This window comes from Cavia porcellus, unplaced genomic scaffold (assembly GCF_034190915.1).
Source record: "Cavia porcellus strain 051 isolate PalLab524CR breed Dunkin Hartley unplaced genomic scaffold, mCavPor4.1 scaffold_16, whole genome shotgun sequence".
NCBI classification, from domain to species: Eukaryota; Metazoa; Chordata; class Mammalia; order Rodentia; family Caviidae; genus Cavia; species Cavia porcellus.
Window position 1 is genome coordinate 28,749,667 of NW_026947499.1, and position 24,150 is coordinate 28,773,816.

Here is a 24,150-nt window from a genome sequence, read left to right on the forward strand (position 1 = left end):
AATGAGTCTTGGTCACTGTGTTTTTCTGCACTAGTGAAAAGTTTAAAAGCTTGGGAATGGCATGATCAGATCTTGGGCAGCAGCATGAAAGGTACATTGGAAAAGAGCTTGGCCAAGTGCTGGGAGTCTTATGAAGATGCTGTTACATAATGTAAGGAAGCAGTGCTGTTTGTTTGAGGTTTCAGCCTCTCACCCTACAAAGTGAATTTTGCTTTAATTCAAGGCAGCTAAGCGTTACGTTTTCGTGTGAGTCTCCAATCAGATTACAGTGGCTTTATGAACCCCTTTATTTTGCATGTGTAGTATCATGCCATAAATGTAAGATTCTCTTTCGTTTTCAGTAAGCTTTTATTGAAATATAACACGTTTGGAAAAGTGTTCGAACCATAGGTTCATAGCCTCATGAACTATCATAAAGAAATACACACGTATGGGTTGGTTGGCTCCTGCTGTTTCTTCCTTGTTAGGATCGTGGTGAGACTCAGCATGTTCACTCCCTCTCCCTGTTCTGCCCTGGCCACATTGAGATGTGATGTTCACTCCTGCCCTAAGTTTGTTTAGTCCGTGGTTTTAGAGCAATCTTTGGAAATTGTAAGTCAGATGGCTTATTTGAATGATACTTCTTTTTCATCTTAAGTTATTTTAAATCTCTATTTAATTGTCAGTTTGATTTTTGCTACCAGATATACATAGAACAATGACAAATGAAAAAAATTGACCACAATCTGGAAATAGTATCTGCCAGAGATTTTTTTGAGGAAATAGTTTAAGAATCCAGCCCTTGGAAGAGTTTTTAGATCGAATTTTGTACATCTCACATTTCCCTCATAGTCTCAGTTTCTTCTGTTCTGTTCTGAGTTCTGAGCCAGCTGCTTGGAACATTCCATGGATTTTTCTTTGGCCGTGTACATTGCCATTTGTGCTTTTCTTCATTGCATTCTTAATGTTTGGGCACCTGAATCTCTCTATTATCTAAATTGATGATCCGATTAATTTAAGAATATTTTGTTGATACTTTGGAAGAATGTGTGTGCTGAATTTAAATTGGGAGCAGAATGGGTAACTGGAGTTTTAGAAGTCCACACACCTATTTACAGTGTTCCTGTGTTCTTATTTATAATTTTTCATGCTATACAATTCTAAGTGAAAGCCCCTCTCATAAATGTGTACAATTATTATCAGTCAAAAAATTTTTTTTAAAAAGTGAAAGTTCTGATCAGATAAAGTTAAATGAAAATATATTTATAGTTTACATGATTACAATTAAATATTCACTTCAATTTGAACTTACTTACTCCTGTTGGAACTTGAGGAACTGAAAGGGAATTTTACTTATTGGGCAAAACTCAGCCAGAAGGGACATGACAGGCTATGGGAGTTTCCAATTTTTACATCTGTGTGTTTTTCTTTCTTTATTAGTTTACCTTTTCTAATTGTCATTTAAAATTTGCTTTATTTTTACTTCTAAAGAACAACTCTGGGTGCTTCTGCCCTCTATTACCAAGGGCCTTTGTAATTACTGGAGTCCTATGCCAGTGTATGCAAATAACTTTATCTCTATACATACATAACGCACATTTCTGGTTAGATTTATGCCTGGATGCTGCATTTGTTTCATTTTACATTGTACTATTGTTCAAATGTTACATTTTTCATTGTTTGAAGTGAGGGGGAATATTTGAAGGGGGTTAGTGGCAATGTGTCTTTTACTGTAATGTTTTTGCATTTATTGTATATTTTGACTCAACTTCATATAGAGATATACTTGTACTGATTTACTACAGGAATTGACTTGTGCTGTTACAGAGGCTGAAAATTCCCACAATATGTTGTCTGCAGGCTGGAGAAACAGAAGAAGTCCAGCAGTTTAGTCTCTGTTTGAAGGCCTGAGGTTTAGGGGAGTTGATGGTATAACACCCTGTTCAAGATCAAAAGCTTGAGAATGGGGGCAGTCCTGCTGGTGTAAGTCATGGCATCCCAAGAGAACCAGGAGCTCTGATGTCTAAGCACAGGAGGAGGTGGACACTCCAACTCAGGGATACAGAGTTCACCTTTCCTTCACCCCTTATCTCATGGCTACAGGGCCCCAATCGTCTTGAGGGTACACTGATGAGGGAGTTCTTACCACCTGCTGACTCAAATGTTGCTCTTTTCCAAAAGTACCATCCCAGCCACAGCTGGAAATAGTGCCCTGCCACCTTTCTGGGTATTGCTTAACCTAATCAAACTGACATCTAAAATTAAGCATCATCATAAGTATGACATCTTATTGTACTCTGGCAAGCTGAGGCAGGAGGATCACAAGTGCAAGTCCAGCTGGGCAACTCAGTGCAAAAGCCCTGGCTTTAATCCCCAGTACTACAGAAAAATGAAAAATAAATTTAAATAAAGGAAGGTGCAAAAATATAGAATTCCATATGTATGAAATTCTAGAACAGGCAGAATTGATCTGTGCTTTTAAAAAAATCAGAAAAGCACTTTCCTGTATGATCATAAAATTGATCAGGCATGAAACATTGCAGGGATGGAAATACTCTGTCTTTCAACAGAGCTAGGAGTTGTATGGGTTAATACATTTTATTCAGACTTAAATTATGTACAATACTATAAGTAAACTTACCTTCAAAAAAGAACTGAAGACAAGTATTAACCCTAGCCAGTAGGTTTGCTTTTCCACAGTTTGTAGTTCTGGAACTACTTAGAATGTTTATGAGGTGTACACAAGTGAGCCAACACTTGGAGGATTTGAGAGCCTGCTTGCACAAGAGTGTTAAAATGTAGAATGACAGCAGAATGTTCACAGCATTTGAATGGGAATAATGTGAATGCATTGCTTTAGACAGACAGATAAATGTGCACATAGATAAACTCATGGATACCTCTTTACTCGTTTCATTAAGAAGGCCTAGCTGGGTGTGGTGGCACATGCCTATAATCCCAGCACTTGGGAGGCTGAGGCAGAGGATTGGTGTGTGTTCAAGACCAGCCTGGACCACAAAGTGAGCTCAAGGCCAGTCTGAACTGCATAGAGAGACTCTGTCTCAAAAAGACAGAAGAAGAAGAAGAGGGGGAGGAAGAGGAGAAGACAACAACCACCTAGAAGCAGTGACACACCAATAGCAGTGAACACTCTAGTGTCCAAATTTTGGTTTCTGAATACCATTCTTTAGAAACTAGGTGTTGTAGTGAGGGATTGCAAGAAAAATGATTACATAGAGGACACAAAATTTATAGTATTATTTATAATAGTCACCCCAGCAGTCAAATACAAAGGAAGTACAGGATATCTGTACACACACTAAAGACCTAGAAATCCAGCCTAGGGTCTGGATCCCATGGCCATAACCTGCCTGAGTTCAGCTGAAAACCCATACCAATGCCTTCCCTGAGTCCCACTGGAGGCCTAGAGCCCAAGACAATGACTCACACAAGTCCGTTTCATGGATCTGTGCTGAAAAGGCCCAAGGGTCAATAGTGAAAACTAGAAAATCCGTGCCAGCATGATAAAGGATCTGTGCCAGTAGGTTGAGGGAGCCAGGAAGCACTGGAGCCAAGAAGCAATGCTCAAAGTAAGAAACAGGGCTCCCCTAAAAAGTACCACAGCCGTCCTCAGCGACAGTGAGGTCCTGAGCTCCTCTAATGATCAGAACAGCCATGTTCATATCAGGAAGCCAGTGTGACAAGCTTCTCCTGGAGACCTAATAGCACACATCTTCCTCTCCAGAACCAGAAAGTGATGTTCAAAGTAAGAAACAGCACACCCAAAGTGAACTGCAGCCATTCTCAAAAACAAAGTCTCAAGCTCCTTTGATGATAAAAACTATCAAGTTCATATCAGGAAAGAACTTCACAAGCTCCCTCAGAAGAAGCAACAGCAACAAGAGAACCAACACCACCACTGAGAACCAACAAGACTAAATCTTCTCCAGTTCTTCTTTTATGCTGGAAACAATCCTCAAGTGGGCCCGCTACTTAGCACCACAGTGATTCGGTTCCGCAGGAGTTAAGTAGACCACCAGTTTTTAATGCAGTACACTAGGATTCACTGCAGGAAAGGTTGAGTCAGTAACAATTCAAACTTTAAACATGTGATGCCAGAGAAGATGCACTTTAAAAATGATAGAAAGATGGCCAGGAGTAGTGGTACACACCTAAAATCCCAGCACTCAGTAGGCTGAAGTAGGAGGCTCACTGCAAGTTCAGGGCCAGCTTGGGCCACAAAGTGAGTGCATGGCCAGTCTGAACTATAGAGCAAAACTCTGTCTCAAAAAGATTAAAAAAAAAAAAAAAAAGAGAGAGAAAGAGAGATAGGGAGATAGCCACATAAGAACCAGATTATTAGGGCTTCTATGAGAGAAGGCTAGGATAGTTTGAACATCAGAGTAAATAATAGTGGACCAAGAGTGCAGCTCAGTGGAAAAGCACTTGTCCAGTATATATGAGAACCTGGGTTCCATCCTCAGCACGATAAAAAGTAAAATAAAATAGATATGGTAGTAATGGATTATAACTCATTAGCTAACTTAAGGATTCATGAATCCATACCATCATAAATAAACTGGGAGAAGGACAAGCTTATTCTTTTATTCAAATGCCAACCAAAAAATTTAAAAGAAATGGAGTCAGAAAATCAATGAGGCCTGCTGGCTGTCATTGGGAACCCGCTCACCCAAAGGCAGCATGGGCCAGGAGAAGCAGCCAGCCACACCATCATACACCCACCTGGCTGCCATTGAGACCCACCTAGCAACAGCCAGCATAGGCCAGGAGAAGAAGCTTCCCTGATCTTGGACACCCATCAAGGAAGCCTAGTATAGCCATGAGGGTCTGGGGAATCCCACCCCATGCCCCACTGCCTCCCTGGGCAACCTAGGTTCTGAGAAACTCAAGTGCCTGGCCTATTCCCCTAAACTGTTGATGGGCAGCCAATGTGGGAAGTACCTGGGGCCCCACAACCAGCTCATCTGGAGGAATCTAGGAAAATGCCAAGATGAAGGAGCAAAATGCAATCTCAGACCTCCAGCCCACACAGAACAAGTCAAAGATATAGACATGGAAGAACTTGGAAATCACACACCTGAAATTTCTGAAATGATAGCAGCTGAAGTCAAGAAAGAACTTCATGAGGCTATAAAAAATCAGAAATACTATCTCAAGAAGAAATGATGGCCATAATGAAAGAATTGCTGATCACATCTAAAGAAGACATAGATTTAAAAAACAGAGGGACATAAAAAATGAGGAGAACCTTGAATGAACTAGGAAAGAACTAGAATGCATAAAGCAGATTCAAAGAAATATCCAGGAAATTGAAAACTTCATTGAAAGCTGGCAAAACTGAACACAACTGAAGGTAGACTTTCAACACAACTGAAGGTAGATCTTGAAGACAGGATTTCAGAGATCATGAAAGGAAAAGTCTCTTAAAAATAACAAGGAACTAGGAAATAACAATTCAACAGCTGTAAGATGACACAAAGAAAAATAATTCAAGGCTGTTAAGTGCCAGCAAAAAAGCAGGAGTCAACACAAATGACATAAAAAGACTATTTACAGAAGTAATAGCATAAAACTTCCCAAGCATGGGAAGAAGACCTGACATACAGATAAGTGAGGCATATAGCACTCCAACTAGCCATAACCAAAATAAATCTACACTCAGACATGATAATCAAGATCCCAGAAATTCAGCACAAGAACAGAATATTAAAGCTGTTAAGGAAAAGAAAGCCAATCAGAATCATGGCAGACTTCTCAACACAAACCAAGTCAAGAAGATCTTGAAGTGAAGTGTTTCAAGCCCTTAAAGAAAACAACTTCCAATCCAGAGTGATGTATCCTACAAAACTCTTTCATAAATAATGGAGAGATAAGATGCCATAGCCAAGAACTACTGAAGGAATTCATGACCACCAAACCAATCCTACAAAGAGTACTGAAGGATATACTAGAGAGAGTTAAAGATGACCACAGTTCCAGGAACAGCAGCAGAGGGATTACTGAACAGGGCAGGCAACTGAATGGAGGGGAAAGTAGGAAGCTAATGATAGGAAAATAACATGGAAGAGATGAACCAACGCATGTTAGTCATAACAATTAATGTAGCTGGCCTCAGTTCACCAAGAAAAAGAAACACAAGCAGAGTGGATCAAGAAACAAGATCCATCAGTAAACTGTACACAAGAAACACATTTAATTTAAAAGGATATTCGTATACTGAAAGTAAAAGGAGAAAAAACAATGCTCTGTGCAACAGGGAACAAAAAAAAAAAAAAAAAAAAAGAGGGGGTAGATTGCCCATCAACCCCAGAATGGAAAAGAAAGATGTGATATTTTTATACAATGGAGAGCTACTCAGCTATAAAGAAGGATAATCTTGAGGCCTTGCAGGTAAATGGATGCAACTTGAGATCATGCTCATGGGTGAAATGGTTCAAACTCAAAAGGGTGAACACTGTGTTGTCTCCCTAGTATAAAAAACTGAAAGGGTTAGTGGGATTCAAAGTGTACAATAGATATTATGAAAGTGAAAGGGGAGGAAACGGCTAAAAAAGGAAGGAACAACTGGGGTGGAGGAAAGGAGAAAAAGAAGGGAAAAGATAGGTAGATAGATAATATACATATGTGTGTGTGTGTGTGTGTGTGTATATGATAGATAATTATACTGCTAATCTCTGTTAGCCCAACAAAGAGAACCGTTTGTACATGCATTGTTTGATCATTTTTTAGTATGTGTCTGATAATCCGAACAACTACTTTGAAGACAACAGTACACAATACATTAACCATTGTTAATCCCCTAATATTCTGTTGGTATTCCATGTGATCACTTTTACTTTTTTTCTTTCGTTTTGTTTTAAAAGAAAATCAATGAGTACTAAAACTAAGAAGTAAAGTTTGATGATGAACAGAATATTTATATGCTGCCAGAATTAACTCCCACAAGCTGCCTGTTATTTACAAAGGAAAAGTCACACTGGAGAACCTAGCAAACATCCATTTGAAGCAACTGATCAAAATTAACAATCATAAATACTGAGGCAAAGCAACAGCACAACACATTAAGAACAATACAATGTGTCATCTTCAGCCTTCCTGGCGATCACACAAGATCTGAGCCTTAGCTAAGAGGAAACATTAAAACAAAGTAAAGGGACATTTTACGAAATGATTGTCCTGTCTTCTTTTAAAACATTAATATCAAGAAACCCAGGAGATTAAATATATGACAAATAATGTAGGTATGATTCTGGATTAGAAAAATGACCAAGGGAACACTTAGAGAGCCACTGTTGGAATGTGAATTAGATGACAGTAGCTCATCAGTGAAAAATTCCCTGATTTTAAACACTGTACTGTGGGTGTCTAAGAGAATGCCATGTTCTGAAGACATACAGACCGAAATAGAGAACAGTCAAGAGGCGTGATGTCTGCAGCCACCCAAAAAAATCATAACGAAAGAGAAACAAAGCTAACAAGATAAGATGTATACTAAGAAGCAGCAAGATGTACACTAAGAAGCAGCTTACAGTGTGCATAGTTCTTTATGAATAGTCTCTTAAATTAAAGTTACAGTACATCGGGGCTGGGGATTTAGCTCAGTGGCATAAGCACCTGCCTTGCAAGCAGGTGGTAGTGAGTTCGATCCCCAGTACCGATAAAAAAGAAAAAGACCAAAAAAAAAAAAAAAAAAAGTAAAGGTACAGTACATCAAAATATAAAAGTTTCAAGAAGAAAAGATAAGCTAGACATTGTGGTACATGCCTGTAATCCCAGTACTCAAGAGGCTGAGGCAGGATTGCCTCAAGTTCAAAGCCAGCCTGGACTACATGGTGAGACCCTGTCTCAAAAAAAATACAAAAGGAGATGGAGACAGAGACGGAAAAAAATAAAATAAGATTACAAAAAGAAGTGCCACTATTTTATATATGAAAAATCTGATGGAAATAAATCCATCTTTGACGACAGGAGTGTTCATGTCTCTGGATTTATTTTTGCTTAGGATTTTTTTGAGCTGTGGGTATGTAGACTTGTATTAATTAATATAACTTACTCAAATGACAACCTTACATAAGTGTTGGTGTATGTTATTTATTTGTAGGAAAATGGATGCATCTTGAGACCATAATGTTAAATGAAGTAAATCAAGTACATAAGCTTAAATATCACATGGTTTCTGTCATATGGGGAACCCAAAATATAAATAAAGAGTGAAATAAAAGGTAGATAATCAAAAGTAGGAAAGAAATTGGTCTTTCTAAATGGGAAGGAGATTAAGAGATGGAGGGAAGAGAGTGGAAGGGAATGGAAAAAGAACCAAGATGTCGTTACGTGCCTGGACCAACTCCACAAAAGGAGTGTAATCATGTAATGCACACATGTACTAATACAAAATAAAAATAACAGCTCAAACTCTGTTTAGTTACTGGGAAAGAAGTTGTTATGCTAGGAAAAAAATAACTAAACTGTGGCTATGAACAATTAAAAATTTTATGAGACTGGTAATAGAAAGGATTACTATCAACTTGATTTTCCAAATGTTTATATTTATTCCTTTTATAATTAACAATTTCCTAACCACATAAAAACTAGAATTTTTGGTACTGGAAAAAAGCATAAGAGAATCTTAAATCCTTGAACACATATAATAAAGTAGAAATGCTGGTATAATTTAACCAGAGCAATGCTTGTAAAGTTCACTATAAACTCAAATCTGAGAGGGAGGAAAAGGAGCTTAAATGTAATAAATTAAAATTACAAGATGTGACTAAAACATTCAGCGTTTAAATTTTTTAAATATTGCAGTAAAGACACACTGCCAGTAGTCCCCCTCAAAATACTTCCCCTTGCTTCAGACACATTTATTCCTTCATTCTTGCCACTTTGTGATAGAATTCTGGAAGCTGCCTTTGTAAAGTGTGATAAAAGGGCTAGGGATGTTCAATCTCTGGTACCAAAAGAAAAAAAAAAAAGAATAGTTAAAAAATCCTACATACATTCCAGGCATGGTGGCTCATGCCTGTAATCCCAGCCCTCGGGAGACTGAGACAGGAGGATCCTCACAAGTTCGAGACCAGCCTGGGCTACATAATGAGCAGAAGGCCAGCCCGATCTGCATAGAGACCCTGTTGCAAAAAAAAAAAAAAAGGTGTGGTAAAAATACAGTGAAGACTTTGGCCAGGTGCTAGCAAGTGAAAAGGCAGGCTTGTAAAACCATTGCAGTGTGTCCTCATCCATCTTATTCACTGAATCTGGCACCGTATAACTTCTGGCTCTCCCCCAAAGTCAAAATGATCACGAAAGGGAAAGTTTTGAATCAATCAAAGTCTTTAAGGCAGCCATCACAATGTAAATAAAGACATTCATGAGTGAGGACTTTTACAGCTGCTTGACAAAGTGATGTTAATGGGATAAACAGGTAGAGCAAGGGCAAGTACTTTAAGAGAATAAATGGCAATGTGTCTTTCACTATATTTTTTAAAATCTTAAATATACACCATCCTTTTCAATTATACATACCTTATATATCCTGTTGATTTTGTTTCTTGAAGAACCTACTAACATACTTACATGGCAGGCTATATCTCTGATTTATTTTGTTGCAATGCTGAATAACATCCCTTTTTTTTTTTTTGGTCTTTTTCGTTTTTATCGGTACCGGGGATCGAACTCACGACTGCCTGCTTGCAAGGCAGGCGCTTATGCCGCTGAGCTAAATCTCCAGCCCCGAATAACATACCATTTTGTGAAAATACTATTGATCCCTGTTTGAATGTCCACCTTGTGTTCTTTGATACTGTGATTTGAGGAACTATTTTCAAGAAGATAGTGTGTAATCTACTAGCAGGTAATTTCTTACTGTTACGTTTTTTTGTTTTGTTTTGTTTTGTTTTGTTTTGTAGTTCTGTATTGCGTGTACCCTTACGCCGCTTTGGTTTGTTTTGTGTTTTTCTCTTTTTCCTCTTAAATAAATAAAAAAAAAAGAAAATACTATTGATAGACTTATTTCACATTTTCAGATAAGTACCTAATAGAAGAGCTGCATGTTTAGTTTTATAAGAAACCTTCAACTGTTTTTGAAAAAACTACATTCTATGAGTGTTCAAAGTCTGTAGAGGATTGCTCCAAGACATAGAACCAGTAGTGTGTGTATATGCATTCATAAAGAGATTTTAATATGAGTATTAAATCTCCTGTGATAATGGAGACTGGTCTGTCTAAGGTCTTCCTCTGCAGGCCGGCAGGCCTATAATCCAAGAGAACTGATGGGGTAGGTGAAATCTAAAGGCAGACTGCTAGGGAATTCCCCCATCTAAGAGAGTTGGTTTTTCAGTTCTGCTGTGGCATTTAACTGATTAGATGCAACCCACCCACCTTATGGAGGGCAGTCTGCATACTTAAAGTTTATAGATAAATTAATCTCCTCCCCAAACATTCTCCAAGTTGATAAATCAAATTAACCATTACAAGTCTAGCCCATGTCAAATTGGCATTCATCCATATCTCTCTCCATTATAATTAATCTCTAAATAAAGACAATATATCAAGGTCATTCTTCTGCCTAATACAATACAACTGTTCTTCATACAGTCAAAAGTACATTAGCCCTTTTCCCATATGGAGAGAGAAGGTCCTTGGCTGATGTTTCCTTTTCTCCGTGATGATCCTGCAACCTAAAAACTATGATGTAAAGTTAGCAGTACTTAATGCTGTGCTATGAAGTCAGGTTAATGTAACATGTTTATGTTACATGCTAGGAAGGTGCAAGAGGGAAGAAAACAAAGGTGTTTGTTTAATATCCATATATAAAATAAGGAGGAAATACTTGTGACAGTCACAGTGTTTTTTTGTAGCTGGTCACCTGGTCATATCGCATGTTCATAGCTGCCCTTCCTTCACAACCCATTCCGTGTTCCCTTTGCTATCTGAAAGCACCTCTAAGGATTGTGGCTCTGTACCATTAGAGTGATGGCACCTTCATCCCTGAAGGATCTGAGCCATTAGCAGTCCTGCCTGAATTGGATTGTAGTTTTCTACTGGCTTGAAGCACAGGACAAGATCATACCAATGTCTGAAGGGATCCCAGAGGCAATTTTCTTCACCTCTGCTATGAAGCTGAAGTCTGATTTCACCTGTGGTCAGTACCAGCTGCTCAGCTAGGAGAGTCAGTGGCTTCTTTGCTGGCTGATTCAAAGGCAGGAGGAACCCGCAGCCTTGTAGGTCCTCCTGAGCCAACACTGATGGTCAGTATTTGTGACCTTGGAGATCTACCCCATTCTGCATGGGGTAGTCGACACTGACCTGATGACCATATGCTGAGCTCTTTCCTATGCTTACTGGGTAGGACCTTCAGAGCTCATTCCTTGCAAAGTGTCCAAATTTAAGAGTTCTGCGTTTTTCTCCATTCTGCTTTTAGATTTTTTTTTTCTCTTTCTAAAAGTGATTTATAAGAGGTTTTGTTTGTTAGCTTGCTTACTTGCCTGAATGTATACAGACAAGGTACTTTTTCAGATTTAGGTTTTGTAATGTATCCCAGTGTAGGCAAGTCTGTTCTCTTCACAGTGTCTTTGAAAAGCAAAAATTTGTTGGGGATTTAGCTCAGTGGCGTAAGCACCTGCTTGGCAAGCACAAGGTCATGAGTTCGATCCTCGGTACCAAAAAAAGAAAAAAGAAAAGCAGAAGTTTTATACTGTGGTATTATCATATTTACCATACTCTCAAGAAATCCACAAAAATATTTTTGTGAAGATATGTTATATACATACATACATACATACATATTCATATGCTAGAAACATAATAATTTTAGCCTTATAGTTTATTTGGTGATAGTTCTTAGTTTAGTCTTATGCCAATACCACACTATATATTGGTTCCTGTACTATTCCACAGTATCCCTACACTATGGAATCTTGAAATTCCATAGTATAAGTTATGAAGCTTCTTTCTCAGGATATTTTGGGTTATTTATTTGCTTATTTGTTGTGTTTCCATCTAAGTGTTAGAGTCCAATTTGTCAGTTTTTAAAAAAGGCTACTGGAGTTATGATTGCAATTGCATTAGTCACAGATTAATTTGGAAGCAATTAACACAAGCAGTACTGAGTCTTCTTATGTATGAATTTCGTATTTCTATGTACTTAGACCAGTGATATTTCGTAGTGTTTAGTAGAGTGGATCTTGCTTATCTCTTGCTTATTTATTTCCAAGTATTGATTTTTCTTTGACATTATTGCAAACGGACCGGCTTTTTAAATTCTACCTTAATATTATGTACTGTGAGTATACAGGAGTTTCACTGAGTCTTATCACATCCTGTGCCTTGCTAACACTTGTATATATTCTAGAAGCTACTTCAGAGGTAGGGTTTACTGTGTAGCTAACCAGGCTGACTGAGAATGGCATCAGTTTTAACTCTTCTTTTTCAATTTGAGTAAGCATTATTTCATTTCTTACCTAATTGCACTCACCAGGACCTCCAGTGCAATATTCAATAGGAGTAACATTACACATTCTTGCCCCTTTCGCTTCTCCCCTTTTTCCCGCTTCTCCCCCTCCCCTTCCTTTCTTATTAGTACATGTTAGTAATACAGAACAGCAAGGTTCATTTTAGAAATCAGTACATGTGCATAACATATTGATAATTTTTAATCCCTTTGTTTTCCTCTTCCCTACCCTTTCCATCCCCTTCCACACCTCTTAAAGCCTACTTTGTAGTTTCCTGTCATCATTCATTCATTCCTTTATTTATTTATACTGCAGATTTCCTGTAAGCAAAAACATGGAGTATTTAACTTTCCAAGTCTGGCTTATTTCGCTTAATGTGGTGGTCACTTTCCATTTTCCTGAAAATGACAGGATCTTGTTTTTCTTTATGGCTGAATAATACTCACATTTTTCTTTGTCTGTGTTGTTGACAGGCAGGTACTCTGTTTCCACAGCTTAGCTATTGTGGATTGTGCTGCTGTAAATATGAATGAGCACGTATTGCTGTCATAGCCTTTCTTAGCCATATAAATTTTAACTTTCTCATCTCACGACTCAGAAGGGTCTCACTGGTTCTTCTATCTGAAATACACGTCTTCTGCCTAAGACCATCCTCTCAGCATCATATTTAATTCCTTGATGCCTTTACCACAAGCAATATTTGCTGTGCATCTCTTACACTACTCTTTATTTCTCTGGGGTGAAAAGCACCCTCTGTCTTGCCCATTTCATCTGTGGTGCACAGCCCAGTAGCTCTTTGTAGACACTCAGTAGATGTTTTGTAGAATCAGCCAGTATTGGTAGGAAATTTTAGTACACAATTCATCTTTTCAGTGTTTTAATCTCCTGGGAAAAACTGAGAATAGGTATTTTTTGTTGCAAAATATATTTCTCTTTCCTACTTTCTAATTTTTTTTTTTTTGTACTAGGAATTGAACTCAAGACCTCATGCTTGCAAGGCAGGTTGAGCAGTATCACTGGCCCAACTTTCTGATTTTTTTAAAGGAGGTCAAGATTTAGAATTTCTCATAGAAGCTACATGCATTTAAAGCTGGCAAAAGCTCTTAGCATATAATATTTTTAAAAAACAGTATAATTCTTTGTACTAAATTTTGTAAAATGCTATAGTAGCAAATTGAGATAGTTTGCTATTCCCAAGTGTCATATACAACCAGGAAATTTTCAGGAGTCCAGATATAGAAACAAGACACAGCATTTCCACAGTTATTTAGTCAGCAGTACTGAGTCACTATTTTTATTTTTTAAAATCTGGAGAATGTTAATGATGAAGTGAGCTTTTCAGGTGAAGTATAGTGGCACCTTGTTTCATGACTTGTTCCATGATTTTGGGGAACACGGCTGTGATTGTGTTTGTGTAGAGAAGATGGCCATGATAGTGTTTGTCACCTGATGGAGAGTTTGTGAAGGGAAGCAAAATTAAACTGAGCAGTTTTGTTTGCAAACTGAGTTGTTTACAAACAGAAGTGTTAATGAACCAGAGTATTACAGTGTTCCCTTATTTTTACCCTTTAGTTTTTGCTCTGATTTTCTCTTTGTGTAATTTAAAGTTGATGAAGGTAAATTTCTTTCAGCCTAGAACACAGTGATCTAGGATTTATTCAAAGTGCAAAGTATCTTTCCTTTTGCTCCATTTAAACAGCTTCATTTAAATGACTGTTGGAAAGTAAAGCTTCAGTTTATGTACTGACGTGATGAAAAATACAGTTCTTTTTTCCTGTAGTATATTGAAATAATTTGTTGGCTTACTGTATACCTTAGTGGTGGAAATTGTGTTAAAGAAGTAGATGAAAACATTCGCAGGTGAATGATCATTTATTCATTTATCCTACCCACTCCTTCCCTGGTCCCCCCTGTCTCTTCCCTTTTCCTTGCTCCCTTCATCCTTCCATCCTTTGTTCTCTCCTCGTGGTTTTTCTGGGTGCTGCATAAAACACCGTGGCCCTTCATTTGCAGCCAACATTGTGGTGGGGAGGTAGACATCAAGGACGTAAAAGTGTGGTAGTGATGAGTTTTGTTGGTGTAAGTGTTATAAACAGAGAGCGAGTGTGTGTGTGTGTGTGTGTGTGTGTGTGTGTGTGTGTGTATGAGAGAGAAATGAGAGAGCATAAGATTCAGAAAGGCCTCATTTAAACAAGGAGGATTAAACAGAGCTGGGCGAGCCCAGCAGGTCCAGGGCAGGAGTGTGCTAGAGATAAGGGCATAGCAGGTAAGAAACTCAGAGAAGGCAAAGTGCTTGGGCTTAGAGGAACTAGAGTGTGGCCTGTAGGAAGTGATGAGCCCAGGAGAGAGCTGTGGGCTGAGGAAACAGCTTCATCACTAGATCCCAGAGGACATGGTGGGCTGTGACAGGCATCCCAGTGTCATTCCAAGTGCAGTCAAAAGCAGAGGGGCCAGCCAAGGATTTAGCTCAGCTGTGTAAGCACCTGCCTGTTGCAAGTTCCATCCCCAGTACAAAAAAAAATAAAAAGCAAGCAAAGGATCCATTGTGTGGTTCTTTCGCTCTGCCATTTAGATGTTTCAAGAACATTTCTGCTATAATGAAAATACCTAAATCCAAATTTTCACTTCCAAAGAGAAAAAGAAGTACATGAAACAAAACCCAGCAACATTGGAAGAAAGATGAACACAACCCCCGTCACAGATGGAGATTCCAGTACTTGCCAGATGGGTGACAGGGAATGAGTAGTCAGATGTCTAGTAAGAGCACAGAGGATGGGTAAGGGTTAATTACTTCCTGCTGTTCAGCGAAACTTGCACCCTTCAAAAGAACAGTGTGGCTCTAAAATCAAACCAGTAAATTTAAAAGTTTTGACATCATACTGAGTATGTTCCTTACTGTAACAGAGTTAAGTGGAAATCAGTATCTGAAGAATATCCCAAATATTCAGAAGTTAGACTACTCACTTCAGAATGACTCATGCATCAAAGAAGAAATGACAAAGGAAATGAGGAATTCCTTAGAATGAAAGAAAATGAAAAGACAACCAAAATATTAGCTGGGTGGGCAGCCTACCTCTGTAATCTCATACTCTGGGAGACTGAGGCAGAAGGATCGCAAATTTGAACCCAGCCTAGGAAACTTTGTGACTTAATGAAACCCTGACTCACGATTTTTAAAAAGGGGAGTGGGGGCTCTGGACACAGCTCAGTGAGAAGGCCCTGGGTTCAATCCCCAGTACTGAATATATGAACACACAAGCAAAGCACTGTGCCCTCTGTTCCTCCTGTTTCTTGCTCCCTTCCTCTGTCAGGCCACTGCAGTGTCTCTATGAGACTAGTAAGGCCGTGTGCTCCATGCTTCCCCTACCCCAGGGGCAGCCTGGCCTTGCCAGTCTCACCAAGCATCTGAACTCTTTCCTTCAGTCTGATGAACACACACTGACCATTCGCAAAGGTCATGTTCCATAACTGTGGGGGGGAATTCATGGCACAGAAATACACAAGTTCCAATTGAGAATCCCCACGCTAATGTTAATAAAAATCTTGTCACAGTTGCTTCACTTTTCTGAGACTATGCCCAGAGAATTCTCACACACCTTCTCCCTACATTTTAGACTTTTTGTGACTGTTTCTTCAGTTCCCTTCTGTGGCTTCTGTTTCTATTAACAGTCCCTTAGTTGCTATGGCTTCTTAGAGTTTTGCAGTCTTCTTCTGTCCACCAGGATCCTGGAATTAATTTGTTCTGTTCATTTAGGCCCAACATGTGGGACATTTTGCTGGACACTAGTCTTGCAATGGGTGGGAAACTTAACCAGATAATTAAAGAGTGGTGAATATTTAGCGAGGGATATTGAGGAACTGTGGAACGAGATATTCATTCAGTAAGTATTCATTGACCTCATGTGTACCATGGAATGTGCAGTATCATCCAAATCAACTTTACGTGGAAAGGGAAAGGTGGATTTCATTGTGAGGGCTGAGTTAGGCGTCTTTAGGCTTGAGAGTAGGGGTTGGTGTTCTAGAGGCAGGTTATTGTCTCCAGGTAAGGCATGCTGTCATAAAAGAGCAAAGAAGGACATGAGAGTCAGCAGTCTGCCCTGGCTGAGGCATTTGGTGGGACATTAGGGAATGAGGGGCAAGAGAAGGATCTAGAAAGGTCATGAATATTCTCTCTCCTTAGGAAGCTCAGCTCTGCTTCCTCAGGCCCTGTGTTTGTCAGCTCGTGGCACTACTCTCCAGCCCTTCTGCGTTCCCAGTCTTCTTTTCTGCTTTGGTCATTATTCTTTGGCTGTAATTACTACAGTGACCAGGGAGGGGCCCCAAGTGGTAGTGACCTTGAGCAAGTGCTGCTGATGGCGCATTTTTAAAACACAGGCTTCTGAGCAGAGAAGGGTCCCAAATCTGGGAGCCAGAGTATAGACTCTCTTACCTGGAGCCATTAGGTTTCATTGGCCTCTTGAAATCCTGGTTTTTGTTTCATATGTATATGGCAGGGGTGGAGAGATTGAGGCATAAACTCATTGGTTCTGAAGATATACTCTATGGGATAAAATTTCAATTTAGTTCCCATCCTGAATTCTTGTATTCTTTTCCTTCAGGTTTCTTGCTATTCAAAGATTTTTGTTTGAATGAAATTAATGAAGCTGTACCTCAGGTGAAGTTTTATGAAGAGGTAAGAAGTAACTTATCCTGAGATTTTATTTCAGAAAACATATTGTAACTGTGCTTTGGGAAATATTAAGACTATAAAGCATCTTCCACATATTTAGAAACTAATTAAAAGTCATTAGCAATGCAAAATATAATACATAATTTATCTGAGATGCTGACAGCAGCTACAGAGGACCAGGCATGTTATTAAAATCATATTCCTAAAGGCTTTGGCATATAGTGGGAGCAATGAGGAAGAGCTGAATTTCCAGAGATAGAAGATCCTTTATAAGTGCACTAAAGATTACCAGCAACTTTATCTCCAGTAAAGGCTAATTCTGAAGATGTGAATCACACCCCAGAGCTGCTCCTGGGTCTGGGAGAGAAGTTGGCAGAGATTTCTGGTCATACTAGAGTAACAATTATAGACAGGTGGAATGAGTTGGGATTGCAAATACAGAAATGGTGAAATCTGCAGCTGGAGAAGGACTGAAGTCTTTGGAATGCAGAAAGTCAGCTGTACAGAGATAAGTGGGCTTAACAGCTACAAACGTACTAGAGACAGAAGGCCGAAAACAGGACAGGCAAGAGAGGACAGTCCTCAGGGAGTAGTCGGCTGACAGCTACTTGTGTTAGCTGGACTAGCTGTTAACTCATGATGCATTGGGCAGAAGGAAATTCTGGCACAAGAGAATTCAGGCCTGGCCCTGGGCCGGAAGTTACTTTTGGGAGACAAACAGACCAGAAGAGGTTTCTGGAACTAAACTAAAAATCATATGGAGCTGGGTGTTTCGATGCATGCACGTGGTCCCAGGACTCTGGGAAGCTGAAGCAAGTTTGAGCCCAGACTGGAGTTGTGCAACACTTTCACAATAAAAAATACAAAAATGAATAGGGAGCGTAGCTCCATGTGGAGGCCTCTAGGTTCAGTCCCCAGTATGGCTCAGTCAATCAATCAGCCAATCAAACCGGACTGGAGGGATCCCAGGTAGGTGTTTAGTTTCATTCCTAAGACACATGCCAAGGTCTGAAGCTGAGTGGGGTGGGGGACCAAGAGCTAAAACAGGAACTTCTCTATGAAAGAACTGGATGTAATGCTAAGGAGACAGAGATCCATGGAGGATTATGAACAATATGCAAAAACTTTGCCATGTCAAATACACAGCAGAAAATTACTAGACTTGCTATAAGGCAAAATGTCTGACTCCTAAGCAAAGTGACAGAAGATGTTGTTTCTGTGGCTCTGGGCACTAGAGGTAGTTATCAAATACTTTAAAATAACCATGAATAATACATTCAGTAAAAGGTGGGAAAACAGATCTCAGCATAATTTGAAATTATTATAAAGAGCTGAATGGGAACAGATAGAACAGATAGTACAGTATTTGAAGTTGGAACTTAATGGTTAGGTGAAGCACAAGCTAAGATAATACATAGGAAGGGAAATCGGGAGATAGCCTCAGACCAAAGCAAAGATAGGAAAGAATAGAGAAAGAAATAGATAAGAATATTAAAGATATGTTTAAAGGCCTAATGCATGTAGAATTAGAGTTCCAGAAAAGAAAGAATAGGGTAGAAGCGATATTTGAAGAGACAATACTAAAAATTTTACAAAATGGTGAAAAACAGATACTTAAAATTCAAAGAAGCTTAAAATCCATGCCTGCCACTCATCACTAGACAGAATGAATACAAAGGACACATGCCTGTGCACATCAGTGTGAAGCCACAGAAACTTAGAACGAGAAAATCTGAAAAGGATGCCGAGGGAGTCACGTTACTTTTAAAGGAGCAGCAGTTAGAGTGACTGTGACACAGAAGGGAAGCCACAGCACTGGGCTAGGTGATGAATCAGCCACCTTTAAAGTACTGGAAGAAAACTCTTGCAGTCTAGAATGCTATTCTCAGTCAGATTTTCCTTTAAAAGGGAAAGAGAATTAAGAAATGTTCATACAAAACAACAAAAAGCAAACAAAAAAACAAGAGAATTTGTCAGTAGTAGACCTGCATTGCCAAGTAGTGCAACTGAGATACAGGGAGATACTTTAGGCAGACAGGAAGTGATCCTGTGGATATGCAGAAGGGAAGGATGAGCGACATGGGTGAGTCTGCATGTGAAATGTAACTGAGCCATGACATTTCAAACAGTGACATGTTTCTAGAGTGTATAGTGTGTGACAGTCACACAAAAGGCAAAAGACGACTTACCAAGATAAACTATGTTAAAATCCTAGGATTATTGGTGGGAATAATGAAAGTAATCATCTGCATTAGGTTGTACTCAGTATGTCTAATAAGTTAAAAGAGAAAAGTAGGATAAAAGCCATTTGATTGATCAAAAAGAGGTCATAGAGGAATAAAAAGGGCCACAGAATTGATAGCTCAAATTGAAAACAGAACAGAGTAGTATGATAGCTTAAATATAGTTACCTTTCATGTAAATGAACTAAATACACCAAAGTAAAAGACTTGAGTTTTTCAGACTGGATTGACAAATGAATCCCTTTTATATACCACTTGTAGGAAAAATACTTCTGTAGAAGGAAGGATGGATGATTATGCTATAATGTACATACTCTATCAGCACTAATCAGGTGAACTACCTGGTTATGCTACTTTGAAATAAAGACAGATGTCCTTGATGATAAAAGGGTTGATCCAACTGCTTTCCCAATCTTAGGTCTGTATGTTACAAATAACACAACTTCAAAGTATATAATGCAAACATAAGCAGATACAAAACAAAACCACAACTCTAGTAAGAAACACTAACATACTCCCTTAAAGAACTTAAAAGAAACAAAATCATTAATAAAGACTGGGAAGCTCTTAATAAAGCAATGAGTAAAATTGACATATGTAGAAGCTGCACCTAGCAAAAGTAGCATTCATTCAACGTTCTTTTTTTTTTTTTTTTTTTTTTTTTTGAGACAGGGTCTCTCTGTGCAGTTCGGGCAGGCCTTGAGCTCACTTTGTAGCCCAGGGTGGTATTGAACTTGGAATGATCCTCCTGCCTCAGCCTCCCAAATGCTGGGATTACAGGCGTGAGCATTCACATTCTTTGAATTACATGCAGAATAGTTTTCAAAATAGATCATGTGTTGGTTCCTTTAGAAATTTATAAATTTCAAGATTGAAATAGCTCAGAGTATCTTTTCTGACCACAATAAAATTAAGCTCAAAGAAATCCTTATGTGCCTGGAAATGAATACACCTTGAAATAATTTTAAGTCAAAGGAGGAATTAAAATAGAAATTAGGAAATACTTTAAAATATTTTTAATAAACAACATATACTATTATTAACATCATGTGTTTTTACCCTAAATCATTTAAATGATCCAAAGAAAATGTAGCATAGTGATGCCTGTAGTCTTTGTGCATATTTGAAAATTGAGAAGAAATTCCTTTCCTTCAAGATTTTTAGAGATACAGATACAGATAGGAAAATGTCATGTTTTTTCATACTTTAGAAACTGTATTAATGTATCTTCAGAAAAAATGGTCAAATTATGCCATACATTTGACATCATGTAGAAAGGTAATATGAACCCAAAAAGATTTTACTTGGTATAAAGTTAACCTTATTGTTTGCATCTGAATCCTAATCAGGCATTTTATCTAAAGAAGTATCACAGCTTGAACTGTCAAAAAAATTTTTTCTTTCCTATGTTCCTAAAAGCTTCACCTCTCCAACTTCAGCATGTACTAAGTCACCTTGTCAAATGCTGAGAAATCTCCTTAAGCAGATAACTGGGTAGAACAGATGGGCCATCTACATGGTAACTTAAGTACACACTTCTTTGAGTGTGCTGGTGCCTTGTTGGCGTGCATTCGTCTGAACTTTAAGCACTGGTGTTTCACCTTGTCAGCTTCCCTCCCGTCTCTTCTCACCTCTCTTCTGATTTGGCCCATGGTGGACCTGGCTTATCAAATGACTCCCTGGGAAGATGCTCCACTGCTCCTTGGCAGCTTGCCCTCTGTTCTTTGGAGGATGCCATCTGACCTTGGGACTCAAGTACAACTCTGTCAACTCTGAAGCATTGACATTCTCAGTTATTCTTCTTTGGCCCCTGCTTTTGTCACTGTAGTAGATTCTTTAATTTCTGGTTGGTTTTGACCCCAGGTTTCAGATTTTACCTGTGTCTTGATGTGGTACATTTTGTAATTACATTTCTACTTTTTCATGTCCCCAGATTTGTCACAGTGCACTCCCTTTTTCTATACATGAGAGTCCTAGTTGCTTGTTGCAGTGCTTAGTTATCTCTTATATGACTTGTTGCCTCCTTCTTCCTTTCTCTCTCATGATATCCAACATCGAACTTCCCCTCCAGCCAGACCTGACCAGCCAGTGTTCCCTGGGACCTCCCGATCCGTTCTTGTTCTGTCATTGTAGAGTGTATTGTGCCTTCCCACCCTGGATGCTACAGCTTCTTCCAGCCATTGAGATGAGTTGCTTTTCAGAGCCAGCTCAGCAGGGAAGGTCTCTGCACCCTTTTCCATCCTGGTGTGCATCCTTCTCTGCCTCACAGTTTGTGGTTTGTGCTGTCCTGTCCTGTATTCTCGGTCCTTGCTTCTCCTATGCATGATGAATTTTTCACTTCACCCATTATTGGACATGTTGACAAAAGGCCTCACCGGGACCCAGCTATGGCCTTGTCCCTCCCTTACTATGGGATACTGGCAAGTCTCTTGGAACCTCTGTCTGTTTCAGACCTTGGTCAGTACCCATCTCAGAGATGTCCTCCTTGCCCTTGAGGGGCCCACAGTATGCAGACATGAGATCAGAGCTCCAGGTCATCATCTCCTGCCTACCTCACAGGCTAATTGGGGCTCATACTGGACACTGAATGAAAAGTTACTATAGACTGTGTCATGTCTATGGTGTTCTGTTCAGGCATAGGAGGGCCATGTGACACAGGGGTCAAGAGTTCCACCTCTGAGCTCAGACCACCTGGGCTCGAACTCTGCCACTTACTAACTGTGCATCCTGGGTGACCTTTCAGCTTCTCTGCACCTGGGCTTCCTACGCCAGAATCAGAGCAAAGGCTGTGCTGTCCCAAAGTGGTGGCTCATGTGTGCCGCCCACAGCTGCTACTCAATGTATTGGCTTATGCACCCCCAGTTCCAGTTAGATTTTGAAGATGTGTATTTGCACAAATTCATATATTATGGCTAGATTTGAGAATTAATTGCAGAGAAGAGACAAGTATAATATCAGAGACAAAGTTAATGTGTGGACTTCTTGCACTCGCTTAACTAGCATTAATTGAACATCGGTGTCCTGCCAAGCATTGTTTGAATGGACGAGAGATAAAGTCCTTGCTGTCTTTCAATTTATGTGCCAATCAAGAGATGCAGACAGTACACAAATGATAAACAGGGACTGTGTCTGGAAGAAAGAACTGCTGAGCAGCAACTCAGAGCTTGGTGTGAAGTAGTGTGCTAGCCATTCTAGACGGGTGAGTCAGTGCCCATCTGAGCAGGTAGATTGAATAAGGAGGCTGGTGTCTTGAAGGTAACCTCAGAAAGTGTTTTAGGTTGAAGTCATGGCTAAGACAGCCCTTACCACAGCAGGGAAGATACAGCAGGTGAAGAAGATTAGCAGAGGATGGTATAGTGAAGGACAGGGTGGCCAACTAGTGTGGCATGACCTTGGGTTGAAGAGAGACATGGTTATTTAGGGGGTAAGACAGAGTAATGAATTCAAATTTTATTCCAAAACCTATGGAAAACATTGCACAGGGGAGTGTTAGGTGCAGTGTCTATTAAGTCAGGTGTCGATATGATAGATTGAGATCTGGTACTTAACACTGGTTTTTATACGTAGTTAGCCTGTCAGTTGAGGAGAAAAGGTTAAAGTCTCCATCTGTCTGCTACTTCTTTTTATTTTATCACCTTGGTGAGGGCTGGTACTATGAAGCTCTGTGAGCAGATGCATAAATGTTTCTGATTGTTATGTCTTTCCGTGTGAACTGTCCCTCTTTATTTCTGATTGATCTCTGGTAATAAATAGTCTGTTTGCAGTCAGCTTCCCTGGATCATCCTACCATGTCAGTCTTCTTGTGCTTACTGTTTTCACGATGCATCTTCCCCATCTGTCTACTTTTAATCTCTTATATATAAGTTGTTTATTTTAGATAGATACAGAAAAGGCTTGGTTATTTTTCCTTCATTCTGACAGGTTCTGCTATTTTATTTTATTGTGTTTTGTTTTGTTTTGTTTTGAGTGCTAGGGGTTGAACCAACCCAGGGCCTTCATCCTAAACTACATTCCCTAAACTTTTTTTATTTTTTGAGAAAGGTTTCACAAAGTTTCCCAGTCTTGGCTTGAACCTGTAGTCTTCTGCCTCAGCTTCCCAGCATTCTAGGATGGCATGGATCACTCTGTCTGGTTGATAATTCTATTTTTTAGTGGATGAATTTTAGATAAAAGGCATGTTTTACTTCTTTTTTCTCCTCTAGGACTGTATGTATGTTTAATCTTTAACCCTGATGGATCATTCATTTTTTTCCTCCAAGTCTTTTTTCTTATTCCAGATCAAATAATTTCTATGGATCTTTCTTCAGAATCATTCAACTATTTTATTCTGTCTGGGCTGCTGTTCTGTCCATTCATTAAATGTTTTATTTTAGACACAGTGTTTTTACTTCTGAAATTTTCATTTAGTTCCTTTTGTACTTGCTATTTCTTCCTCTGTTTCCCTAAATTTCCTCTGTTTCCTGTATTTTTCTTTATTACATGAATGGTTTCTGTCAGGTCCTTTGAGTTATGTCCAGTTAGAATAGCTGCTTTGAAGTCTGTGTCTAATAACCCTGGCATCTGTGTCTCCTGGATGTTTGCATGATGCTTTGCATTCCTGGATATGGAGTACACTGTGCTGTTTCTTCTGTATAGAATACCATTAGATTGTACCTTGAACAGGGTGACAGGTGGGTAAAGAAGCTCTAAACTCTTGTTATGCTTCTCCAAAGGGAATGAGTATTCTTGCTTCAGCAGCCAGCTGATCTGGCTCACCCATACCCAGGCCTCTTTCCCTCCACAGTAGGTGGCA

General features: G+C 39.2%; 1 protein-coding gene across 2 annotated transcripts in view; it reads left to right on the forward strand.

Moving 5' to 3' along the window:
- The window catches only part of Grk3 (G protein-coupled receptor kinase 3), a 146,467-nt gene that overhangs the window by 52,907 nt on the left and 69,410 nt on the right, over positions 1-24,150 (forward strand). For both annotated transcript variants that reach the window (XM_063226036.1, XM_063226037.1), the window contains exon 3: positions 17,045-17,118. In XM_063226036.1, coding sequence (XP_063082106.1) covers positions 17,045-17,118 — 74 coding nt within the window. The remainder of the gene's footprint in view (positions 1-17,044; positions 17,119-24,150) is intronic.